Genomic DNA, 21833 nt, shown 5'->3' with positions numbered 1-21833 from the left:
ATAAATATATATCACATATTGCCATATATATAGATATATAGATAGACATTCTGTAGAGGGCTGCAGGCAGAATGAGACACCTGTGGGGGCTTTTCAGAGAGAGTTTTATTTCAAATGATAACACTTGGAGAAATTTATGCCCTCAAGAGGGATTCCACCTATGGCATTCACAATTAATTTGTGCATTTTTTGTCTTTGTTCATGTTAATATTGCTTGCTGTTTTAAAGGAGAAATAGCTATGAGATTTAGAGACAATATAATGCATATTAATCCCATTTTGTTAATTCATTAGTCTTAAAATGGCAAAGGCTAGGCTATATAAACATGAGGTAACTGCTTAGAAGAATCATGGCATCAAACTGGTTAACTTGAATTTATTTTAAGGTATAACTCTGCTATGAGTCACCTCTGTAATAGGGTGTTTGTCTGATACTGCCTGGTTCAGTCTCCAGCAAATGGATGCACACACACACACACACACACACACACACACACGTTCTCCTTTTAAGAGTCCCACCATCTTGCAGTTTTTACCTTGACTATCACGATGTATTGAATGGATAGGTATATTTTCGGCTAGCTCATTCATTCTGTCTATTGAGCAATATTCATTGAGAACTTAATATGTGATAGAATTTCATCTAGATGTTGGGGAACAGCAGGAAATTAGAGGGGGGAAGTTCCTATCTTAATGAAGAGAGGGAGAGCCAAGATGAGATGACTTTCAATTGTTCTCTTGTTGAACGTGTAATGTCAAAGAATATAGCTATTCCCAGATTATTCAGTATTTCGTGTTTACTTGAAGCTTATGAAATCAGTCAGTCATTTCTCTGAGATACTGGATTTTCCAGCTCTCACTGGGAGTCGATTGCCTAGTAGAATTTGCAGACATCTCTGCCCAAGGCTAAATCTGTGTTTCAGAGCTGTCCTTATGGAAACGGCCAATAGGACTTGACCAGTAATCGGTTTTTGATTGTTCATGGGAACATCTGAGTCTTTGGTCTCACGAATGGTTATACAACAAGTTCTTTCCCCTGTGGAAAAGAGTGTGTTCTTTGTGGCTCAGAGGTCCTGTGTTCGTATGTTGGGCTTGATCTTCTGGAAGTGATTTTCTCTAGGGCTGGGGTTATTTAGTTCCAAGGACTGGTTTGAATTTCTTTTAAAACTATAAGTATATAGGATTACATTTAATTGTTGGTTTATGTACAGAAACATTGTGGCACTGGGCTGCAAGGAGCCCGTTATAACTACTCCTTTGTCCTGAGTAAATATTCATTCAGTTGCTGTCTGGATGGGGTCCCATGAGTCTCTGAATCGTGACGCCTCCACAAAGATTGGGGGATATTGCTGATATTATCTATTAAGCTTCTGCCATCTGCAGGGCCTCATAAAGTAGCTTGAAAATTGCAGGGTAAATAAAGAAAGATGAGGTCTCAAGCTTAGACACTTTGGCCAGATGGCTGGAGTGTGGCAATTGGGAATACGTGTTTGTTGTATAGTGATTGTCAGGACTTACTTGCTGGCGACAAAGAGGGAGGCAGAAAGGAAGGTATTCCAAATGTTCACCGCGTTAGTGCCGCAGGGATGGTAGTGACTTGCTACAAGTTCTGTTGGGGATGTTTTTTCTTCCCAAAAGCCATGTAAATTTGCTAAACATAAAACTATCTGACTGAGCCCCTTGGGGATATGTTAGCAGGCAGGAAGTAAGAAGGGATGAGCTGTTCTGATGTCCCTCCCAAACTTGGCTGATTGTCACAACTAGAAGTATTAATGATAGTAGCAAAGATGTCATGATATTCAGTAAGATGGTCTCACTTTTAAAAGGACATTTTCCCACCCCAAAGCATCCATAACGGGACAACAGCTTTGGTCAGCATGTATGGTTGCTATGCTGTGCTCCATCATCAGATCTTAAGGAACACGGTCGAAAACATTCCACCACCTGGAGCAGAGGCTCTGTGGCTTCTAGTGACTTCATTAAGTAGAGTCCATCATGGTGTTGACAATCCAGTCCCTACCACCTTCTCCAGCCTCATATTTCCCAACTCTAAGATCCTTCCGGTTATCTTAATCCCATTCTTTTGAACCCATTCTGGACCTCATTTCCTCAATCACCTTCAGTTCTTTGCATCTACAATTATGTTGCTTAGAATAAATGACTTCCTAGTTCATCTCATCCTTTGATCTCAACCGAGGAGTAACAATGATACTTCTTCTCTTCTTCTTATCCTCAGAAATCTTTCAGAAGCTTTTCCATACTGAGCAGGAGATGGACAATTTGATGCCCCATGAAGAAACCATTTCCTAAATTCATTTAGATCCTTTACCCTTCCTCGGTACCAAGGATAAGGATGCTGGAGGAAGGCTGACCATAACCATCCCTCCACATCCACCTCTGGACTTTAGCTTTACAGGTTTCCCTCCTTTAGACTAGTGCTCTTCATCATGGGAGGAGAAAAATATATTTCTTTGCCAGGCCCTATGACTGATGAAGGAACTGTGCTCTGTAAGTCATGTAGCGCACCCTCAAGTGGCTGTGCACCTATCTCCCTCTTTTCTACCACAAACTACATTCATAATGGTCACATTATAGGGTCTACGGTAGAGAGGTGTTCACACACTGACTAACCTTTTTATTGCTGTGCCAAAACATCATAATGTATAAAAGAAAGTGTTTCATGGAGGGAACTCTTGGTTCTAGAGGGTTAAAGTGCATGATCGTCATAGTGGGGAGCAGGCAGGCAGCCATGACACTGGAGCAGTAGCTGAGAGCTTACACCTGATCCATAAGCAAAAGGCAGAGGAAAGGAGAGAAAGATAACTAGAAAAGGTATAGGCTTTGAAACCTCAAAGCAACACACCTCCTCCATCAAGGGCACAGCTCTCAATCCCTTCCAGTTTCACCAACTGGAGACCAAGAGTTCTAATACACAAGTCTATGAGGCTACTTTCATTCAAACTATAACACACACACACACACACACACATGTCATACATATAATCATGTATCAGGGGTGTTCCTCCCTCACCTCCACCTTGAGACTCAGAAACATAAGCCAAATGGGCTACAGATCATACAACTACTAAGGGTCAGGTTTGGGATTTGAACCTCAACGTGCTAACGTGTTTTCATGACATTTACTTTTCTGTTCTCCTATACCTCTTCCTGTTTCTTCCACTATTTCTTGACTTCACCTTTAAAAACTCACTATGTACACATCAAACATTTTTGGCTATGGCTTGTCGTCAACCCTGGAGACTCTAAGATAATAAATAAAATATGAAACTGCGCTGCAAAATTCTCACTCAAGTTTTGCACTGTTCAGATTTGGGGTGCATGTGTTTGTATCTGATACACAGGATTTTGCAGAGCCCGTACCAGCATTCCCCCCACCCCAAAATCCTCAGATCCAGGTGTCTCCTCAGTTGCAGTAGCTGGATGTGCTTGAGAGAGATGTGTCAGGTACACTATGGGCCAACAGTCTTCAGGTGCAGCTGTTCTAGACTTGTGCTTGCCTAGATGCTAGGGTCATGTTAATGACATGGTGAAAGAGCAGTTTTCAATGTGCATTTCAATGCAAGCCAGCTAACCACCCTGTGTGCCATCTGACCCTCGCGTCTCCCTGAAGGAGGTCTACCAGAAGGACATAGTTATTCTAGTGCCTGCTACTGTCTAGGATCAGAATGACAGAAAACAGTTCACTCTGGACATTTGCTTAGTAATTTAATTCTCATCCTCTCACTCTCTTCCTCCCTAACCAGGTTTTCCAAGTTTTGGTTCATAATAAGTAGTTTTTTAAACATTTAAAAATAGGGGTCTGTAATAAAATGCTGAGCGACTCTCTGGAGATTGCTGCTGCTGGCCGTTCCCTAATAGAAAGCATACGCCATTGAGCTAACATTTTGTTCTTTGACTGAGGAATAAACAAAGCTGTTAAAAGCAGGTAGGCCCGTTTCCCAATAGCAATGGCATAAATGTCTTTCAAGTCACTCCCGACCATGGCTAATTAGAGCTTTTGGAGAGGCGGCCCTTCCCGAGGGTCAATCCAGGTTAGGCAGACCACAGAGTTGCTGTTGGCAATTGGCGACAATGGATTTGTTAAGAATTTCTGCTTGGCTTAGGGTGACGATTTGATTTTTTTTTTCTCCCTCTCCCTTTTGCTGTTGTGTCTCTTATTTTGACTGGCTGAGGTTGGGTTGGACCACGAGGCCAGGATCCAAAGGCCATGCCAGCTTGTTGCTGTAGATCGGCACTGACAGATCGTTGAAAACTTATTAGCCTGACGTTTTAACAGCCTGCAATAGGATGGAAATCTGCTCCTTCGCAGGAAGGAAAACACGAGCCTGGGCTGAAATCTGCCCTACTTCCAAATCTGTTGGCCTCTGGTACCGAAGTGCTGAGGGCTGCCACAGTGTGCAGAGAGGAAGGGCTGATGGTGCCACCCACACAGTAGGTGGGGCTGAGAAAAATACTTGTGGACTTGAGCCACTGCGAAGAAAGAGACCCTGAAAACATATCCTCCTGGAGCAGGGAAGCTGCCTTGCCTCCACACAAGGTGCTAATGGCTTCCACAGCAGCGGCGGTGAGCCGTACACGAGATTTCCACTGGGCGGCTGGAGAGTCTTTTAGGTCATAGCTGTTCTATGGAACAATTCAAGAAAAAGGAATGAGGGCTATGTCAGGCTCTGGTACCTTTGGGGGGAAGTTAAAATAAGAAAAAAGATTATAGGCAATACCATTGGTCAGAGATATATGATGTGGTTAAATTAAAATTGTTTGTCACAAAACTAAAAGAATTCATTGTTTCCACTCTCCCAAAGCAAACCTTCCTCCAAGGCCCGAAAGACTTGCAATTCACTGTAGGTCCCTACTTTCCTCCAGCCTCACCCATGGCTACCAGTTTGATTAAGCCCTCTACTATGACCCCCGTGGTTTTGCTCCAGTCTTTGGAAACTCCTTGTCTGATCCTACAAGCTTTGCTCAGGCATCTTCCCCTGTGATGGGGTACGAGTGCATCTCTTGATAGCTCATTATTACCTTCCAGGCCCAGCCACAGGTTACCCCTTTCTCTGAAGTAGAGCCTTCTGTGATAGTCCATCACGGCTGGGTACCATAACTGAAGCATCCCTCCACTTTGTATATTCTGACTTTATACTAGGCTACAGGAAGACCGAATGTAGGCTTGAATCTCATCCTATTTGGTACCCACACTCACGGGACAGTCCTTGCACAAATTTGGCACTCTTCCAATGTCTTTTATGAGTATTCACTTATTTCCTAACTTATCTGGGAGACATTAATGGGTTCCAAGTTCTGAACCCTTTGTCTCAGTAGACGCCATACCTCATGGATGCTCTTCAAACGTTTCCTCTCTAACCATGTCCTCTATGGACCAGATTTTAATAAGCACCATCCTGCTTTCTGCTTAGGGAACACTGTAAGATGGGAGGGAAGCAAACCAGAATTACCTGGAGCTTATTGGTTATTTGTTTGGCTTTGTGTGTGAAGCTGAGGACTGAACCGGAGCCTTCAGACTGTTGAGGCAAGGGCTCCACCAATTGTACCACATCATCATCTTTTGGGTTTTGGCAAGGCAGTCTTGCCTTGGCCGTTCAGACTGACCTTGACTATTCTATCTACCCCAGGCATGTCTCTATTTTGTGATCCTCCTGCCTCTGCCTCTTGGTTGTTGGGATTATAGGGATGGTGCCACCCTGACCGTTAGGAAACCAATTTTGAAAGATCTTCCTAATGTCAGGTTTGAACCTTCGTTGTCCCATTGCAACTGCATACAGTGTGGCTATGGCTACATAGCAGCACTCACTAAATCCTAAGCACAAATGACCAGGCAGTATATCTCCTCTCAGGCTACTGCAGGTTCTAAAGTTCGGGGACTTCCCAACTTTTTGACCATGGTTAGTTTTTTTTTTTTCTCAAGAAACTCAGTTTTGATGTTTGTTTGTTTTCCAAAATGAGCCTGGTTTGTGTTGAGGATTTGTTTTACTTTTGCTTGTTTTGTGAGAGCTTCAAGCACAGTCAGAGAGATGTTGGTTTTTTTTTTTTTTTAATTGTTTCTTTTTTCTACAGTAACATCCAATATTCAGTCATTGGCTTTACGGATCTCAAGAGGCCACTGTGCCAAAAGTTTTGTGATCCCTGGACAGCTGCCATGTGCTGTGTTCTTGAAATCAACAGTTCGGTGGTGGCTGCCCATTCTCCACTTTCCCAGTGCGGTCCACCAGCCTACTGAGCTCACAGCCGGCTGAGCCAGTTTGCAGTCCTTTGCGGAAGCCCAGACTGCGGTCAGATCCTCCAATGACTTTCCAAACGCTCCAGTCCCTTCATCAAATCAATCTAAAAGCAAGAGGAGTGTAAATGTGGGAGGACCAAAATCAGAGAGTCATAACTTTCCATCACTTTTTGATAGCATTTAACATTATATAGTTGCAGTCAACTGTTACTGCCTCCGCTGACGCTGACAGAAGCTTCCCAGCAGAGAGGGGCTCTGCTTTCAGTAGTTGGCTGCTGCCCCCTCCCTTCTCAGACACAAGAAGGCTTTTTCTAAACAGATTAGTTGCTGGAGGGCGGCTGGGAGGTTTCTACATCTAAATGATAGCAAGTTTCATAATGGTATAAAAAAGATGCATGAGAACCAGAAAAATAACGTATCAATTGTCTGAAGAAAGTGATGAGTTAAACAATGGGAATAAAATGTGAGCCCGTCACTGCAGCTAATAATTCCTAGAGAGTATATTACTGGCATTGGAACAGTAGTCTCACAGCAGACCTAATTTTTCTTTAAGGAAAACTTATAAAAAGCTGTTGAAAACTTAAATGTGCTTTCTAAAATTACTGCTGTTGTCAACTTTTAAACTATGAGAAATATATGGAAAAAATGCAATTTACTTAAGAGATATATATATTTTTATTGTATATTTTATTGGAATACACAATTTTGTTTGTGGAAATTAAAAGTTTTACACTGAAAATGTTGCCAGCTTTAACTTTGAGATTTTTTTTCTATTGTTGAGAAAAGTCATTGTGCTATATTCTCAGTTGAAAAAATAAAATGCACGCACATTTATAGTATAAAGATTATATTTTGAAATGTGTACAATTGTGAAATAACAAAATTAAGCTAATTAGCAGAGACAGCACCTCACCGTTGTTTTGTGGTGGGAACACAAAAACATGCTCTCAGCAGTTTCCTAGCGTGCAGTGTATTTGATGACTGTCGCTGCGTGTTGTATACTAGTCTGTTGATCTTATTCTCTGTGTGTAGGTGAATCCTTGTAGCCGTTGAACTCTTTCTCTCCGGCCATTGGTGAGCACTATTCTGCTCTTGGCTTCTATGAATTCAGTGTTTTCAGATCACACATATAAGTGAGATCATATGATGTTTGTTTCTCTGTACTCCGTTTATTTCGCTTAGCACGATATCCTACGTATTCATTCATGTTGTAGCAAATGATAGAACTGCCTTCTTCCCTTCTCTGATTCAATAATATTCTATTTTGAAAAAAACCTCACTATCCTTAGGCACCCAACCATTGATGTTCATCCTATGTTGTAACTATTGTGAATGACAGATGTAGTATTTTAAAACTTCCCTGAGCAAAAGTCAAATCCTAAACTTAATATACAAAGCTCTTAACTAATACTAAAACTAAAACTAATTGGAAAACTTTCAAAATATTGACTTTTAAATTCTGTTTCTTCATTTTTAATCCTGAAAAGTACTATGAAAATTAGCACAGAGCTTTAATGAATGAGTTTAAAGTTTATCCTAATTTTTATATTTCAATTTTGCCTGTAATGTTTGAATATAGGTCTTCTTTGCAGATAATGAGTTAAAACTAAATTTCAGATGATTCTATAACATAGATAACATGACCCTACTTTACAGCTAGGGAGCACGTTTGACCCCTGATGATAGAGAAGATGAGAGAAGGTAGCAATGGACTTTGACATGAAGTCTGACTTATCTAATGCCTGAGCTCTCTGGCAAAAAAGCCAGAAACTAATGGGTGAGTAAAGGGAATGTCTGGAGATACAGTCTACCTAGCCAGTGCAGTAAGGAACACCAAAGTAGCCAATATCTGGGAAGCCATAAATCTTGGTTATGTGTCCGTCAGCCGTCAACCCTGATTCTCATTCACTAAAGAGTATTCTGCGGGAAGTGCTCCTGTCTCTGCCTTGGCTTTCTACCGGTTCAGGAGTATGACGAGAGTAGGAAATGACAGCCTGACAAGACTTAGAACAAATTCAACAAATGTTAGCAACGTCTACATCCAGGAGTTGTCAGGGGTCTGACATACAAAAGCACTGAGGATACAAGAGGACATGTTAGGGTCACTCATGATGAAGTGGGTTGATTTCTTCATGGTCTGTGAAGATAATGGGCTCACATCCATAAGTTCTCACGAAGTGGAGTCTATGTGCCTCAATGAGCATGTGCTAGGAAGATTTCTTTATTGCTAGCATGGCTCCAATATCTTGGGTTGTCATTGCAATGGCTATGCCTTGCTATTTATGGTTAGCTTTCACTGAAATTGTTGGGCAGGTACAAGATGATCTGGCTATTTCAGACACAGAAGATGAAACAGAGATGGACTCTCTAAGAAGTCAACATAATTCTGATGATTTATGACCAGATGTCTTCCAGAATCAAGATGCCCAGACGGGAAGTCCCAGCAAACATGACTGGAGTATGAAAGGAAGAGGGTTGCTGACCTCACAACCCAACAAAACACAGGGCCTTTCCCCGTGCTGGAGTCTATAGTTGTCTTAGATGGGGGACCCTGTGGTTTAACCTAATTAAGCTCTTAAACTAGGTCATTGCCTGAGCTGCACATTTGAGTAGGAAGGAACAGGGCAGTGAAGGCCTGGTAAATGCTACTATGTATCAACGAGAAGGGAAAAGGGGACTGTGGTTTGGGCCATGTCCTGGGAATGGTCAGGTTCCCTTCTGGACATTGCTTTAAAAAACTGTTACTGTCATCAGGCAACTTTGAAAAGCCAAAACAGAGCTAGTTAAGGGTACCTCCTCCATTTTCCAGATGTGCTAGAGATATAGACAAGGAAACAGAAGCCCTCATCCTCAAAGGAAGGCCACAACACCTCCCATTTTTACTTGGTAATGAGCTTCTCTGGTCAGTGAACCCAGGCAGGGCATGACTTTTAGGGAACACGCGCTTCTTGGGAGTTTCAGACATTCCTCCCAGCTTCGTCCATGACCAGGGAAGAAAGATCCTGATAGCCAGATACACACGCCTGTTGAGAGACACATCTCAAGATGCCCTTAACTTATCATAGACTTGGGAAGTTATGTAACTTCTACCTACAATGCCATGGAAAGTCCCTGCAACGAAAGAAGGGCACCTCTCCCACAGCAGCATACATATAAGCTTTGTCATTAACCCAGACAAAATACTGATAGAGGGTTATTCCACCAAGAAGTTGAAAGCATCTTTGAAATCTCTGACCTTTCATCTAAAAATAATAGTTAACTCTTTTGGGTTGTAAGCATACCACTTTAAAAGGCAGGTGATGCAGAAAATAGGTCCTGGCTATTTTCAAGGGCTTAACCTCGGTCAAAACACAAACAAAACAGGAAGAAACAGCAGGGTCAGACTGCATGGATCATTAATCTCCATATTTGCTCCCTGACCTAACTTGGTGGCACACATCAACATCCCCATGCTACTTCCAAGGAGATGAAGCATGAAGAGATTAAATGACATGATAGAGACCATACTAAGTCAGCAGATGACTCATTACCTGGACTCCCCATCTGGAGTTCAGCACCCTCTTACCTTCAGAATCCAATGCCCTCTTGCAGCCTTCTACTGTGCCCAGACTTGCTTCTCCAAGTTCCACCTCTTGACTCCCTATCAAACCTCGTTTGCTTTCCTAGTCTCTGAACCTGCTTTCCATCTCGTACATGGTGTAGGTCAATCTAAAAAATGGTTCTCTCAGCTGAGAATTTCAGATTTATCTGTAAAGAATTTTGAGTTCCTTTTCCTTTAGGGGATGGAGTTAACCAAGCTGTGAACTTTGAAAGAAAGGGGATAATGGATCACACTGCTCTATTGCCGGTCTTCTTTAGAGCAAAGAAAACATGGGCACAGTGGCTCATGCCTCTAACGCCAGCACCCGAGAGGTAGAGGCAGGTCGATCTCTGTGAGTTGAACATTAGCATGATCTACACACAGAGTGCCAGGCCAGGCCAGACCCAGAACTACATGAAAAGATAATGAAAAGGAAATAATTTAGTAAGTGGTAAGAATAAGTTATAAGAACAAACAATGGCCTCCGTGAGCCCAGAGACACTGAAACAGACCTACATTGGACAAAGAGCCACTTTGATATTCAAAATATTGGATATGTCCATTTCATTCTTATGAGTTTAAAGAATAATCTAAGTAACAGATAGTATGTAGGCTCTCTGATCTCTTCTCCACACCCTATATTTGATGCCTCATTTATTATTCAGTTCACGTTTTTCTTTTTTAGAAAATTAATGTATGCATACAGAATGTGTGCTATTCTAGGTGTTTTCAACCTCAGAATAGATGGAGTCTTTTTAGCATGATATTACCCTTTACCAACTGTGTTGTGTGTGTGCATGTGTGTATGATGCTTGTGTGTGTGATAGGAGTTCATGTGTGTGTGTGTGAAGTGTGTATGGAACATTGTGTGGACATTGAAAGACAGTTTCAGGTGTTGGCCCTAACCTTCCGCCATATTTTGAGACAGGGTCTCGTTGTAGTTCATCACTGCACATGCTTGGCTACCTGGCCCACAGGCTTCCAAGTATTTTCCTCTCTCTAGTTCCTGTCCCACAGTAACAGTACTAAGATTTCAGCTGATGCTATTGTGCATGGTTCTACATGGGTTCTAGGGAGCCAAGCTTAGATCTTCATTCTTGCACTGGAAGAGCTGTCCTCAACTGAACTATCGCTCTAACTCTAATAGGATATTTTTATAACAAGTATAAGTTTTGTATAATTTGAAAATTATGTATGTTTGGCATTCCATATTGTGAGTATAATATATTTTATATAAATACATTGTGTACTATATGTGCTTTTAGGGTATATGAAGCATTAATTTATGTTTAATTTTAGGAACTCACTCATGAGTGACATTTTTCTTCTCTAAGTAGAACACTGAAGCTGTTTTTGAAGATTTCTCTAGTTAAAAATCTACAAAATCACTTGTTCTATCACAATACATGAACTTTTCAACTTTGCTAGACTTTGCCAAATTTTCTGCAGTGATTATTTTATACCCTAGCCTGAGTATAAAAGCTTCACATTTCTCTGAATTCTTTAAAATACTTGGCATTTCCAGTTTTCTAAATTTTGTCAAATCAGTGAGTTTTTTAAAACCCTTTATCTTAAGTATAATTTATTTATTTCCAATTATTGGTATAACCTAATATAATTTGTGTTCATTGGCCATTCAGATTTTCTCCTTATGAATTATGTGCTGTATCTTTTATCCATTTTTCTGTCAGATTCCTTATGTTCTTATTGCTTTGTGTGGCTCATTTATAAACACAGATACTAATCCCAATTGTCAATCATATTCATGATGCAAAAGTGGCCTATTAAATAATGGATTGGATTGTTAAGTTTTGCCTTGCACAACAGTTTTCAAATGCAAATGAAAACTAAGCTATAGGCAAGAAGGTTGTTACTCCCTGAGTCTGGGAGTTCAGGAAAATCCTGCACTGCCTCTGCATTTCCTTAATTTGTCCTTTTCCTGATCTCAGATAGTTCAACACTGGCCACTCAACGTTGATAATATCTTCATCTGTGTGTAAAGTGAATAGTTCAGAACAATGTCAATGCTGAAAACCCTGAGAAAGATGGAACTTGGATTACTGAGCCTGCTAAGTGGATGCTTCACTAAGACAGAAACTGTTACGAACTAGGTACATCCCAAACCATGACTTCTCGTGGGAGCATAGAGTCAGCTGTTAGCAGAGACATGAAGCATGTTGGAACAATGCATCCTAGGCTAACCTCTGAAAGACTTTGCTCCCAGGAAAGATTCTCATTACTACAGAAGCCACAGACAACTAAAGAAAACAAAAGTAGACTAATAACATAGTGATGCCAGATGCATGGATATATTGGCTTGAGAATTCTCATTTGAAATCTTAAAGTAACTGAGGCTGTCTTTCTATTACAGAGGTGTGGCGAAATCTTGTTTGAGAACCCTGATCAGAATGTCAAATGTGTTTGCATGCTAGGTAAGAAGGCTTCTTGTTTCTAATGTATTATGCATGTTGATGTCATTTGGATCCAATGTTGTTTTGATGTCTTACCGACTGCCTCTGATTCCATTGTAAGGAGGCACGTCAGTGCACTTGTGAGTTTATAAGCACCATTAATATATTTGTAGAGCACTGGAAGATGTAAAAAGGATCTTTATTTTAAGTCTTGGTCCATTTTTTCTGAGTCTCAATGCTTCTTGGATCACCAGGACAGCATGCTATTGTGTGCTTTGCATTTAAGAAAACAACAAAAAAAAAAGTGATCAAAATGCAAGAAAAATCTCATTACCATACTAAGTCTGGGATTATAAGATAAATAATAAAACTGTTAGGTATTACAACATCACAAGATGCCCTCATTTATAACACCTATGTATATAAACAAACTAATTAGAAGTCAACCCAACTGTCCACAATGCACCTGCATCCAAATAGCAATAAAATAACAAAACTTTTTTTTGTGTGTGTGTGGGGGGGGGGGGATGATATAGCATCAATGCCCTTTACAGACTCAATAAAATATACTATCCTGCTAAGGAAGAAAGTCAATAGTATTTTTCTCACTATAGATTAGAAGTGAGTCCAGCAAAGTGTATGAGTGACACACTTAACCACCAAGTGAGAAATGGTGTAGACCATGGCAAGGTTCTGTAGAGCCTTGGGGCTGCTGTAAGTTTGCCCAATGGGTTTTACATTGATTACAATGTAAAAATTTGTAGTAGCAAGGGTAACTGAATGGTCTCAACTGCTTGATTTACATAGACGTTTGCACTTGTTCATTAAAACTGCATCATAAACAAGGTAAAGACGTAGTCATGTTAGTATCATCCATTTCCTCTAGGCTCCTCATGTTAACAGCCTAGATTATTGGTAAAATGACCCAAAACACACACACATAGTCAGGTAAATAGAGGCATGGGAAGATCTGTCATTCATAACTCAAGATGATAGTCAAACTAATAATTAAAGGCTACTCATGACTCAAAAGTCAAACATGAAACAGATATCACATTTGTCTAGACTTCAAATACTTCCTATTCTCTTGTACTGCTATTTAATAGAGAATTGTTGTGTAGAGTTCTCACATGTTTTGAATTAAGAAGAAAGTTTGTAGGGCTACTAGAACCTGGGCATTTTAGCAGAAGCACATGAGTGATGATTACAGCATTCTTCTGCATACTGCTTTCAGCTATCCAGTGCTAGGTTTTAAACTTTATAAATTCATCTAAAGCACTAATATCCCAAGATATTAGTTAGAAATTATAGATAAAAGTAGATGATAGATGATAGACAGGAAGAAAGAGAGAGAGAAACAGAGGAAGGAAGGAGGAAGGAAGGAAGGAAGGGAGGGAGGGAGGGAGGGAGGGAGGGAGGGAGGGAGGGAGGGAGGGAGGGAGGAAGCAGAAAAAGAGTTATGTGTCTAGCAATGTGTCCCAACCTTGGATTTGAGAAGGTTTCCTATGAACATGTTTTATCTATTCATCATCTAGTCCCTTCAGTCCCACACAGAATCACAGCAGAACTATTGTTTGCGTCCTTCACATATAAGGAAATGGAAGCAAATGCTCCACTATTTCAGACCACTTGCCACAGTGAGAACCACTAAAGTAAGTTTACATGGTGTATTTCCACCTGATCTAACGACTGAATCAGTCGTTAACTCATGATGTTAGTAAAGCCATTGACATCATCAACTTTGGATACATTTTCCTAGGCTCTGCTTCTCTTGTAAGTGCTTGACTAATAACTATCTAGGAGAAGGGTGGCAAAGGACTATCTACTCTGGAGATTTCCTTAAAGGAAGACCAATTGCCTCTCCATCTTTTCTGGGTATACAGTGGGTTTTCTATGCCTGCCAGTGGGCATTCTTGATGATCAAATGTATTCCCATTGATTTGGAACATATCACTATTAATCAGTTACGTGTTTCTAACTACTACCATAGCTACTGCAGCTAACTGAGCCCCGAAAGTGACAGGGGAAAGGTATCCTGGGCATCTTACACAGCTCGGTCATTTATTGTAGGTCACCTAAGCGATGTCTGGTCTCTCACAATACAGGTATCTCTGGCATGATCAGTGCACTAGTCATTAGCCTTGTAGAGTTCATTAGCTTCTCTTAATGACACAGAACTAAATACTACAAGAGGGAAATGAGAATAAAAGTTCTGGTTGAGACTAGGAAGAACTATTACATGATACCTGTAAATACTGTGTATTTATAATCTATAATACAATTGGGGTGTGCAGAGGTCATGGTAGACACTTGGAGTTTCTCATGCAGTGGAAATTGTCTATGTCCTGAAGGACCTTACACTGAAGAGGCATTTATTTATCCCTATTTATCCCTTAAAGGAATTGACACGAGTTTTAATTCAAACTTTGATAAAGTCCTCTGGCATTACAGATAAAAGAATACCAAAATCGAGCTCTCCTAGTATCAATATTGATGGATCAGTCTGTCATTAGACCACTGCCTTAGCAGGACTGCCATGCTATGATCTGAAGAGAACCAAAAGAGTTCAAAGGATTCATTTATTTACGATAAGCAAGAGAAATTCATGTTATTATTACATGTAACTAAAACCGCCATTTTTTTTATTTAAGAAAGAATGTCTGTATAAACACGCCACAAAGGGCATCTCCTCTGCCTTGTCTTAGGCACAGTAGGTTTCTTCTTCCTCTAAGAGGAGCCTGAAAATGTGTCTTTTCCCCTTCCTGAAAATATTTCATCTACAATAGCAAACGATAAGGTGTCTGGTACTTTAAGGGACTGTCAAGTTTTATAAATGTTTCCCCAGGTGATTTTGTAACATTGCATTGAGTTAATCAAAATTTCCAACTAAGAGAACAAAATATATCCAGTCTGAAAACTTTATCTTGGATCTCTAGGCTACCCAGTGTTGAACCCTGATGAGGGCCAACCTAAGCCATCCACATCTTTATATTAACAAATTCATGGGCCTTTCTTCCCGGGTTCCTCTTCTCTTCCTTCCTACATTCCAGTTTTGGGGTACCTACCTAGATTCGGGCTATGCTCTGGCTTCAGCATGCTTGATACAGAATGTGCATGAGGGTCATTAGCCAGGGACAGGTTTGCAGGTCTGTCTTCTTCTCTACCAGTGAATACTTGATCATTATAGCGGGGGGGGGGGTGGCAGTGTTTGTATGTTCAGTTGTCTACCTTGTGACTTTCCTGAATAAATCACCCTCTCAGAAAACCTTGCAGCTAGCTCACTATCGTAACTGATACGTAAGTGTCATAATCACCTTAAGGGACTCCAAAGCACTAAATCCAATACAATTTTAAGTGAGAATCAACTACTGTCCTGCATGGTTTTTGCAGAGACTCATTTCTAGTTTCAGGAGAACAGGACAGGAGAGGTTTGAAGGCAGATTGCGGGCTGCACAGCTGCCTGTACTGAGGACTAGCTGCTTAGTCCTTAGAATTGCTCAGGGAGGCCAACCGTGGCCACACGTCAGCACACAAACTATAAAAAGTGGCTCCTTTGTTCTCTGCTTCACACTTAGGTCGGTGACTTCAAGCTTCCTCCATTGCAAGCCCCATATCTACACTCAAACACTATGTACAGATCTCTCTTCAATTCTAATCAACCTTAAAGCTTATATTAAAAGATATGCAAGTGTAAGGCAGAATTTGAACCTTAGTAAAATGTAAGGAAGTGATCCTTATATAAAGGAAAAGAAACTGACAGAGCATTATCTCCTAATTTTGGAAATAAGGCATGGACTGTGCCACGTTACTAAAGCTACTTTCCAAAGGTATGAAAGTGTTGGCCAACAGGAATGGAGAATATTTAAAAGAATGATTGGTGTTGATTCAATTCTCATTTTATGTGTTAGCCATGTTCTGTAAACTTAGACACTTTCTTTATAAAAAATTTTTTGAACAAAGAGAGAGATCGTACATGGTACTTCTTTCTACTCCCGTTTCTCTTACTTTTTAAGTAGGGTTCTATAAAAATAAAAATCCTTAATTTGTAGCTTAAGATATTTTGGCTCAGTTTCCCATTTTTTATCAGGACTGGTTTTTTTTTTTCTAATTTGGAATATTCTGTGGCTTTGCTGCTATTTTATACTGGAATCCATTCATGCTGATAAGTTGTTTTGCTTCTGAATGTTCTGGAAGAACTTGATTACCCGTCTGGCTTACACAAGATGTTCACGTTAGACATTTGAAATTTGCTATATAAACGCTGAGCTGGATTGGTATTTTCACAGTAACAGAAGACTTTAAAGTCAATATTTTTTTTTAATGCTCAACACAAGATAACAGGGTCTGTGTTCCAGCCCCAGCTCTGAAACCCTGACTGTATGTTCTGCTCATACAAGCAGCTTCATCTATTACAGGCTACCATTTACAGTTTTCCTACAACACAGAAAAAGAAATATCGCTCTCTTCTAGATCTAGGGATTTTTAACCCATGATAAAATGAGAAATTTTACAAAGTAATGCCTATTATGGGACTGGCCCTAAATATTAGTTATCTACCAATAAGTTGATAAATAATAAACAATGATTTTTCTTTTAAAAAATTAATTATTGATTGAGGCCACTGATAGTGCTTTGAAAGCGAACCAAAAAACTGACACATTGTACAAACATGAAGATGACTTATAAATATGAATGTGTTGTTCAAAACTACATGAACTAGATTTCTTCGAGTACCTTCCATTCCAGGACACTATGGGAAACAGTGGGAACCAAAGACCAGTGGGGAGCAGTCTCTCCCTTCAAAAGGCTTCCAATCCAATAAGATTCAACTTTTGAAACCCAAAATATGAAACATAAATGTAGGAGCAACAGGTGACTTTTTAAAGGCCAAATGTATTGAGACTTCAAAGAGCAGAATGTGCAGAGTGGAATGGGAGGAGGCATGGGTTTAGCTTTGAGTGCCAACCAAGTGGCAGGACTGGGATAATCTAAGAGTCCCCCTCAAAAACCCAGATAGAGGAATACGAGTGTTCAAGAAGTATTCAGGCCACCCACAGGGTAAAAGAAGACACTGTAAATGAACAAAAAGTTCGGTGGAGATAACTGGCTGTTGGCATCCTCTCCCAAAACGACAGACATCTTAGCTGGTCAGCAGCTCTGGACTTTTGGGTCTGGCTAGAGAGATTAATTTCTGTTTATCTATAAAGGATCATAGAATGCTCTGCAAACTCATTTCTGCTGCATAGTATTAAGCAAAAATATAAGCCAGTTACTTATAAAATGAACCAATTTTTTTTTATTTTATGTGTACGTGTTTTGCATGCTTGTAAGTATGTGCACCAGATGTGTACAGTAACTACAGAAACCAGAAGAAGGTGCCAGATGTCTGAGAATTGGAGTTCGTGATTTTGAGCCACCATGTGGATCCTGGAAACCACATCCAGGTCCTCTATAATAGCAGCAAGTACTTGTAACTTCTGAGCAATGTCTCCAGTCATGGTTTCTTTTTTTTTTTTTTTTTTTTTTTTTTTTTTGATACAGCATCCAATGATGCAGCTTTGGCTATCCTGGTACTTACTATGTAGCCCAAGCTAGCCTCAAATTCGCAATGATTACCCCACTCCCCCAGCCCCCGCTTTCTGAGTATAGAAAATTAAGCCACTATGCCTAGTCATTTCTGATGGGATCTTTTTTGAGGAATAAAGAACTGTCTTGGTATACTTTAAATATTAAACTACCTCAATTTGTCCAAGCCAGTAGACCTTTCTATGTACATGTTTGCTATTTAGAAATAATTAATACTAGAAATGATAAACAAAAATATTTATAAATCATTTTATTGGTTAGCTAAGGTTACTGTAAGAACTAGTTTATGTTCACCCAACTTTAAAACTAAGGTCCACACTTGAGTTTTGACTCATCCAAGTTATAACATCTCACAGATTTGACTTTTAACTTACATGTGTGAAATACGTCATTCCTATCATTTCATCCTCCCGTTTTCTCTTTCCCTGTGTTTGTTTAAGTGAGGAAATCTCTGGGCACCATTTTCTAACTGCAACAAAAGACAAAATGGAGTCGGGACATTCCAAAGCAAGAGCAGCGAAAGGGAAATTCCCAGCATTCCCCCGAGGCCTGCTTTGTCTTAGCATCAGCCTCGCGCCGGATGGCAGGCTGCGTATTTGTCCACATACTCCATGCTGTCCCTCGGCCTCACCCCACGGCACATTACACACAGAACATAAACATCACGGAAGCGGGGGCTCGGTTTTGATCCCTGCTGAACATCCAGCACCTGGAACATCTCACTGCCCGTTTCCTAATAGGAACCCATCACCGGCTGAGAGGATCCATGCTGATGCATTTGTGAGAACAGCAGTCACCTGCAGGCATCGCTCAAATGTGCCAGAGCCAGATTGTTACAGCAAATAAATAAAAACAAAAACAAAAACAAAACCTCTGTTAGGATCTAGCATAGTCAACATCCAGGTCAGATTCTCCGGGAACAAAACAAACTCCCAAGAACAACATTCTATATCTCTGGATAAGAAATATGTGGTTCTCTACACATAGGCAATTAGAAGGTGTTGTGAGATTGTGAGGTGGAGAGGATTAGCAGCATTTGTCAGGGGCTGCTGTATGCCCCACCCTCTCAACCCTCTGCTGAGCAGGAGGAGGACTGACGTGATGATGAGCAAGGCAGCATCCTTTTTGCCACTCAAATTATTCCTGGGCATGATGGAACACTGTGTTGAAGAATGAGGAAGCTCATTATTTCATTTTCTCCAGATTTATATTTAAAAAAAAAAACAGAAAAACATTCACCCTGATGTTTACGCTATTAATTTTTACTCCATAGTCCTACTGCTTTTTCAAATTTTATATTTGAAAGTCGGTATTGCCTTGCATGAGGAAGCAAGTCTCCGGGTTCCATGGTTGCTTTCCACAGACTGTTGCTGCTTGCATTGCCACAGCAACAACAGATCTTGCTTTTCAATGAATGCAGCTGGGCTCCCGGGCCAAACAAGAGCGAGCTGCAGCATAGCAACTCAAGAAAAAAAAATCTACCTGAACCCGAGCTGTCAAATCCAAACACGATAGAAGTCTTGTGACAGCTACATTTTCTCCCTGAAGGTAGAGAAGGTGAGGCTACACACCCCCGTACAAAGCTGCAGTTGAAAAACGTGCAATTAGCAAACATTTGTAGATGTGTGCTGTGTGTCAGCCTGGAGAAACAAGGACAGTGAAGTTCAGTCTTTGAGGGAGTTATGGTTAACACAAACAATGGCATCATAGCCTGCTAAACCATAAAGACAGACCTCTGTCCATGGGAAACAGTGAACTATGTCTGAAAAGACCTGGGGCCATATGCAGTAAGGGACAAATGAGAAGCGGCAGGGAAGCCTGGGGAAGCTGAGGTGGGAACCTCTTGGGAAAAGAGTTGTCAGTTTTAGGCAACAAAGCAAATGGCACATGCAACTCCATGTGGCCAACTAGAGACTCTGCGAGAAGGTAATTGTGCCTGCAGAATAAAATAAGAGGGAAGAAATAGCTAATTAGATATGAGGAAGAACAGGACCAGAAAATAAATAAAAACTGCAAAGATGCCTAAGTAAAGGATCTACAGTGTGACATGAGGCTTTAAACAGCTCGTCTACTCAGAGTTGTGGATGTCCAGGAGGAAGACAATACGAGAAAGACACCAGTTTAGGAAATTATAGCAATCATCAAATGAGAAATGTTGAGTCCTGCCTGAACTGAGACAATTGTCACTGAAGACAAAAGATGCAAGATACAGGAGTCTTTAAAAGACTGTGTCTTAGCTCAGGTTTCTAGTGCTGTGAAGAGACACCATGGCCATAGCAACTCTTATGAGGCAAAGCATCTAATTGGGGCTGGCTTACAGTTTCAGAGGTGTAGTCCATTATCCTCATGGTAGGACATGGTGGCACATGGCACCATGCAGGGAGCCATGGTGCTGGAGAAGGAGCTGAGAGAGCTAAGCCTTGATCTGCAGGCAAAAGGAAGTGAACTGTGTATCCTAACATGTAGCGTGAATTCTAATTGATCTTGATAATAAAAACCCAGAATTATAACGGGGTAAATGCTGAAAGATCAGAGCAGTAAAGGACCCAGTCCCTAGAGAGACCTTTTACCTCTACTGAATCCTCAGACCAAAGTGGGCAAGATCCTGTCTCCACAAATCCTCAGACTAAATGCCCTGAGCTCCTATCTCCTCCCACCCTCTCTGCCCACTCTCTCTGCCCAGCCATATCACTCCTGTCTCCACCTCCCTAGTGCTGGGATTAAAGGTATGAGCCCTGTTTCTCTTTTAAACTGATTCAGTCTCACATAGCCCAGGGTGGCCTTGAACTCACAGAGATCCATCTGCCTCTGTCTCCCAAGTCCTGAAATTAAAGATCTGTACCACCACTGCCTGGCCTCTACAGCTACCTAGTGTGGTAGTGTAGTAGCTCTGTACTCTGATCTTCAGGCAAGCTTCATTTGTTATAGCACAAACAAAATATCACCACAGCACTGAGTATAGCTTGAGTAAAGGAGACCTTAAAGTTCACCCCATAGTGACACACTTCCTCCAACAAGACCACACCTCCTCATACTGTCACACCCTTCGGGGGCAGTCTTCTTTCAAAACACCACAGACAGTGATAGGACTTTGCAAAGGCTGAATGCAGGAGACGCTGCTAAGCACACAGAGGTATCTCCTGCCTCCTGCCCTGGACAGCACAGGGAGGACGTGAGTTAAATTCTAGATGTGATAAATTTGAGGTACCCATTAAACTTGGGTATAGGAGAGAGTCTGGAGTTCTCAGGAGAGATCTTCAGGTGAGTAGTGGTATCAGCACATTAGGAAAGACACCACTGAGGGCGTGGTGAGGAGTGACAGAGAATAAACCTAGGAGCATGTAGAAGCATGCCCCAGAAGGGTTCAGCAGGTTCAGGAGGAGTCTAAAAGCAAATAAATGTGTAGGAGACTCAGAATAAAAGAACAGAGAGGCAGGAGAATGGTATGTAGTAGTTGTAGCCAAGAGGAGAAGGGTCAGGTGAGATCCCAGCTGACAGATACCTGAGGGACATGTGAGTAGTGGCGACAGCAATCAGCAGGCCCAGGGGCAGAGGGTAGCGTGGAGCCAAGTGGACAAGGAAAACTTAGATGGAGTAAAGACCTCCTGGGTGAGGGAAAGGAGTAGCTGAGATGATTCTATCCAATCACTTTCCAGTTTAGGAAGTAGGGAGAGGAGGAGCAGAAAGGGCGTAAACAGATAGGTTAATTTCAAACTAATATATGAAATGAAAAAGACTCTATGAGATATAAAAATGTTATATATGTTTATATACATATAAAGCAGAAATGTGTATCTAACATATGTAAGAGTATATATTATATCTCTATGTTCTTACAGATTTAACCACGTATATTACAAAAAAAATACAAAAAATGTTAAAGCATTGAATAATAAATACTTGCGCCCATTATGTCAGCTGCCATGTGTATAGAAACAACTCTAAGAACCCGGTTGATGTTAGCAACTGTGAGCTAATATATCAAGATCCATTCCTTAAAATAA

The 21833-nt window shown here is 40.9% G+C and overlaps 1 protein-coding gene across 1 annotated transcript in view; it reads left to right on the top strand.

Moving 5' to 3' along the window:
* The window catches only part of Pde7b (phosphodiesterase 7B), a 315941-nt gene that overhangs the window by 78898 nt on the left and 215210 nt on the right, over positions 1–21833 (top strand). The window contains exon 2 of the mRNA XM_050159437.1: positions 12204–12264. Within this exon, the coding sequence (XP_050015394.1) occupies positions 12204–12264 (61 nt within the window). The remainder of the gene's footprint in view (positions 1–12203; positions 12265–21833) is intronic.

The sequence above is a fragment of the Alexandromys fortis genome, unplaced genomic scaffold, assembly GCF_014885135.2.
Source record: "Alexandromys fortis isolate MF-2015 unplaced genomic scaffold, M_Fortis_MF-2015_v1.1 scaffold_107, whole genome shotgun sequence".
In the NCBI taxonomy this organism is placed as follows: domain Eukaryota; kingdom Metazoa; phylum Chordata; class Mammalia; order Rodentia; family Cricetidae; genus Alexandromys; species Alexandromys fortis.
This window is presented reverse-complemented; position numbering and strand designations above follow the sequence as displayed.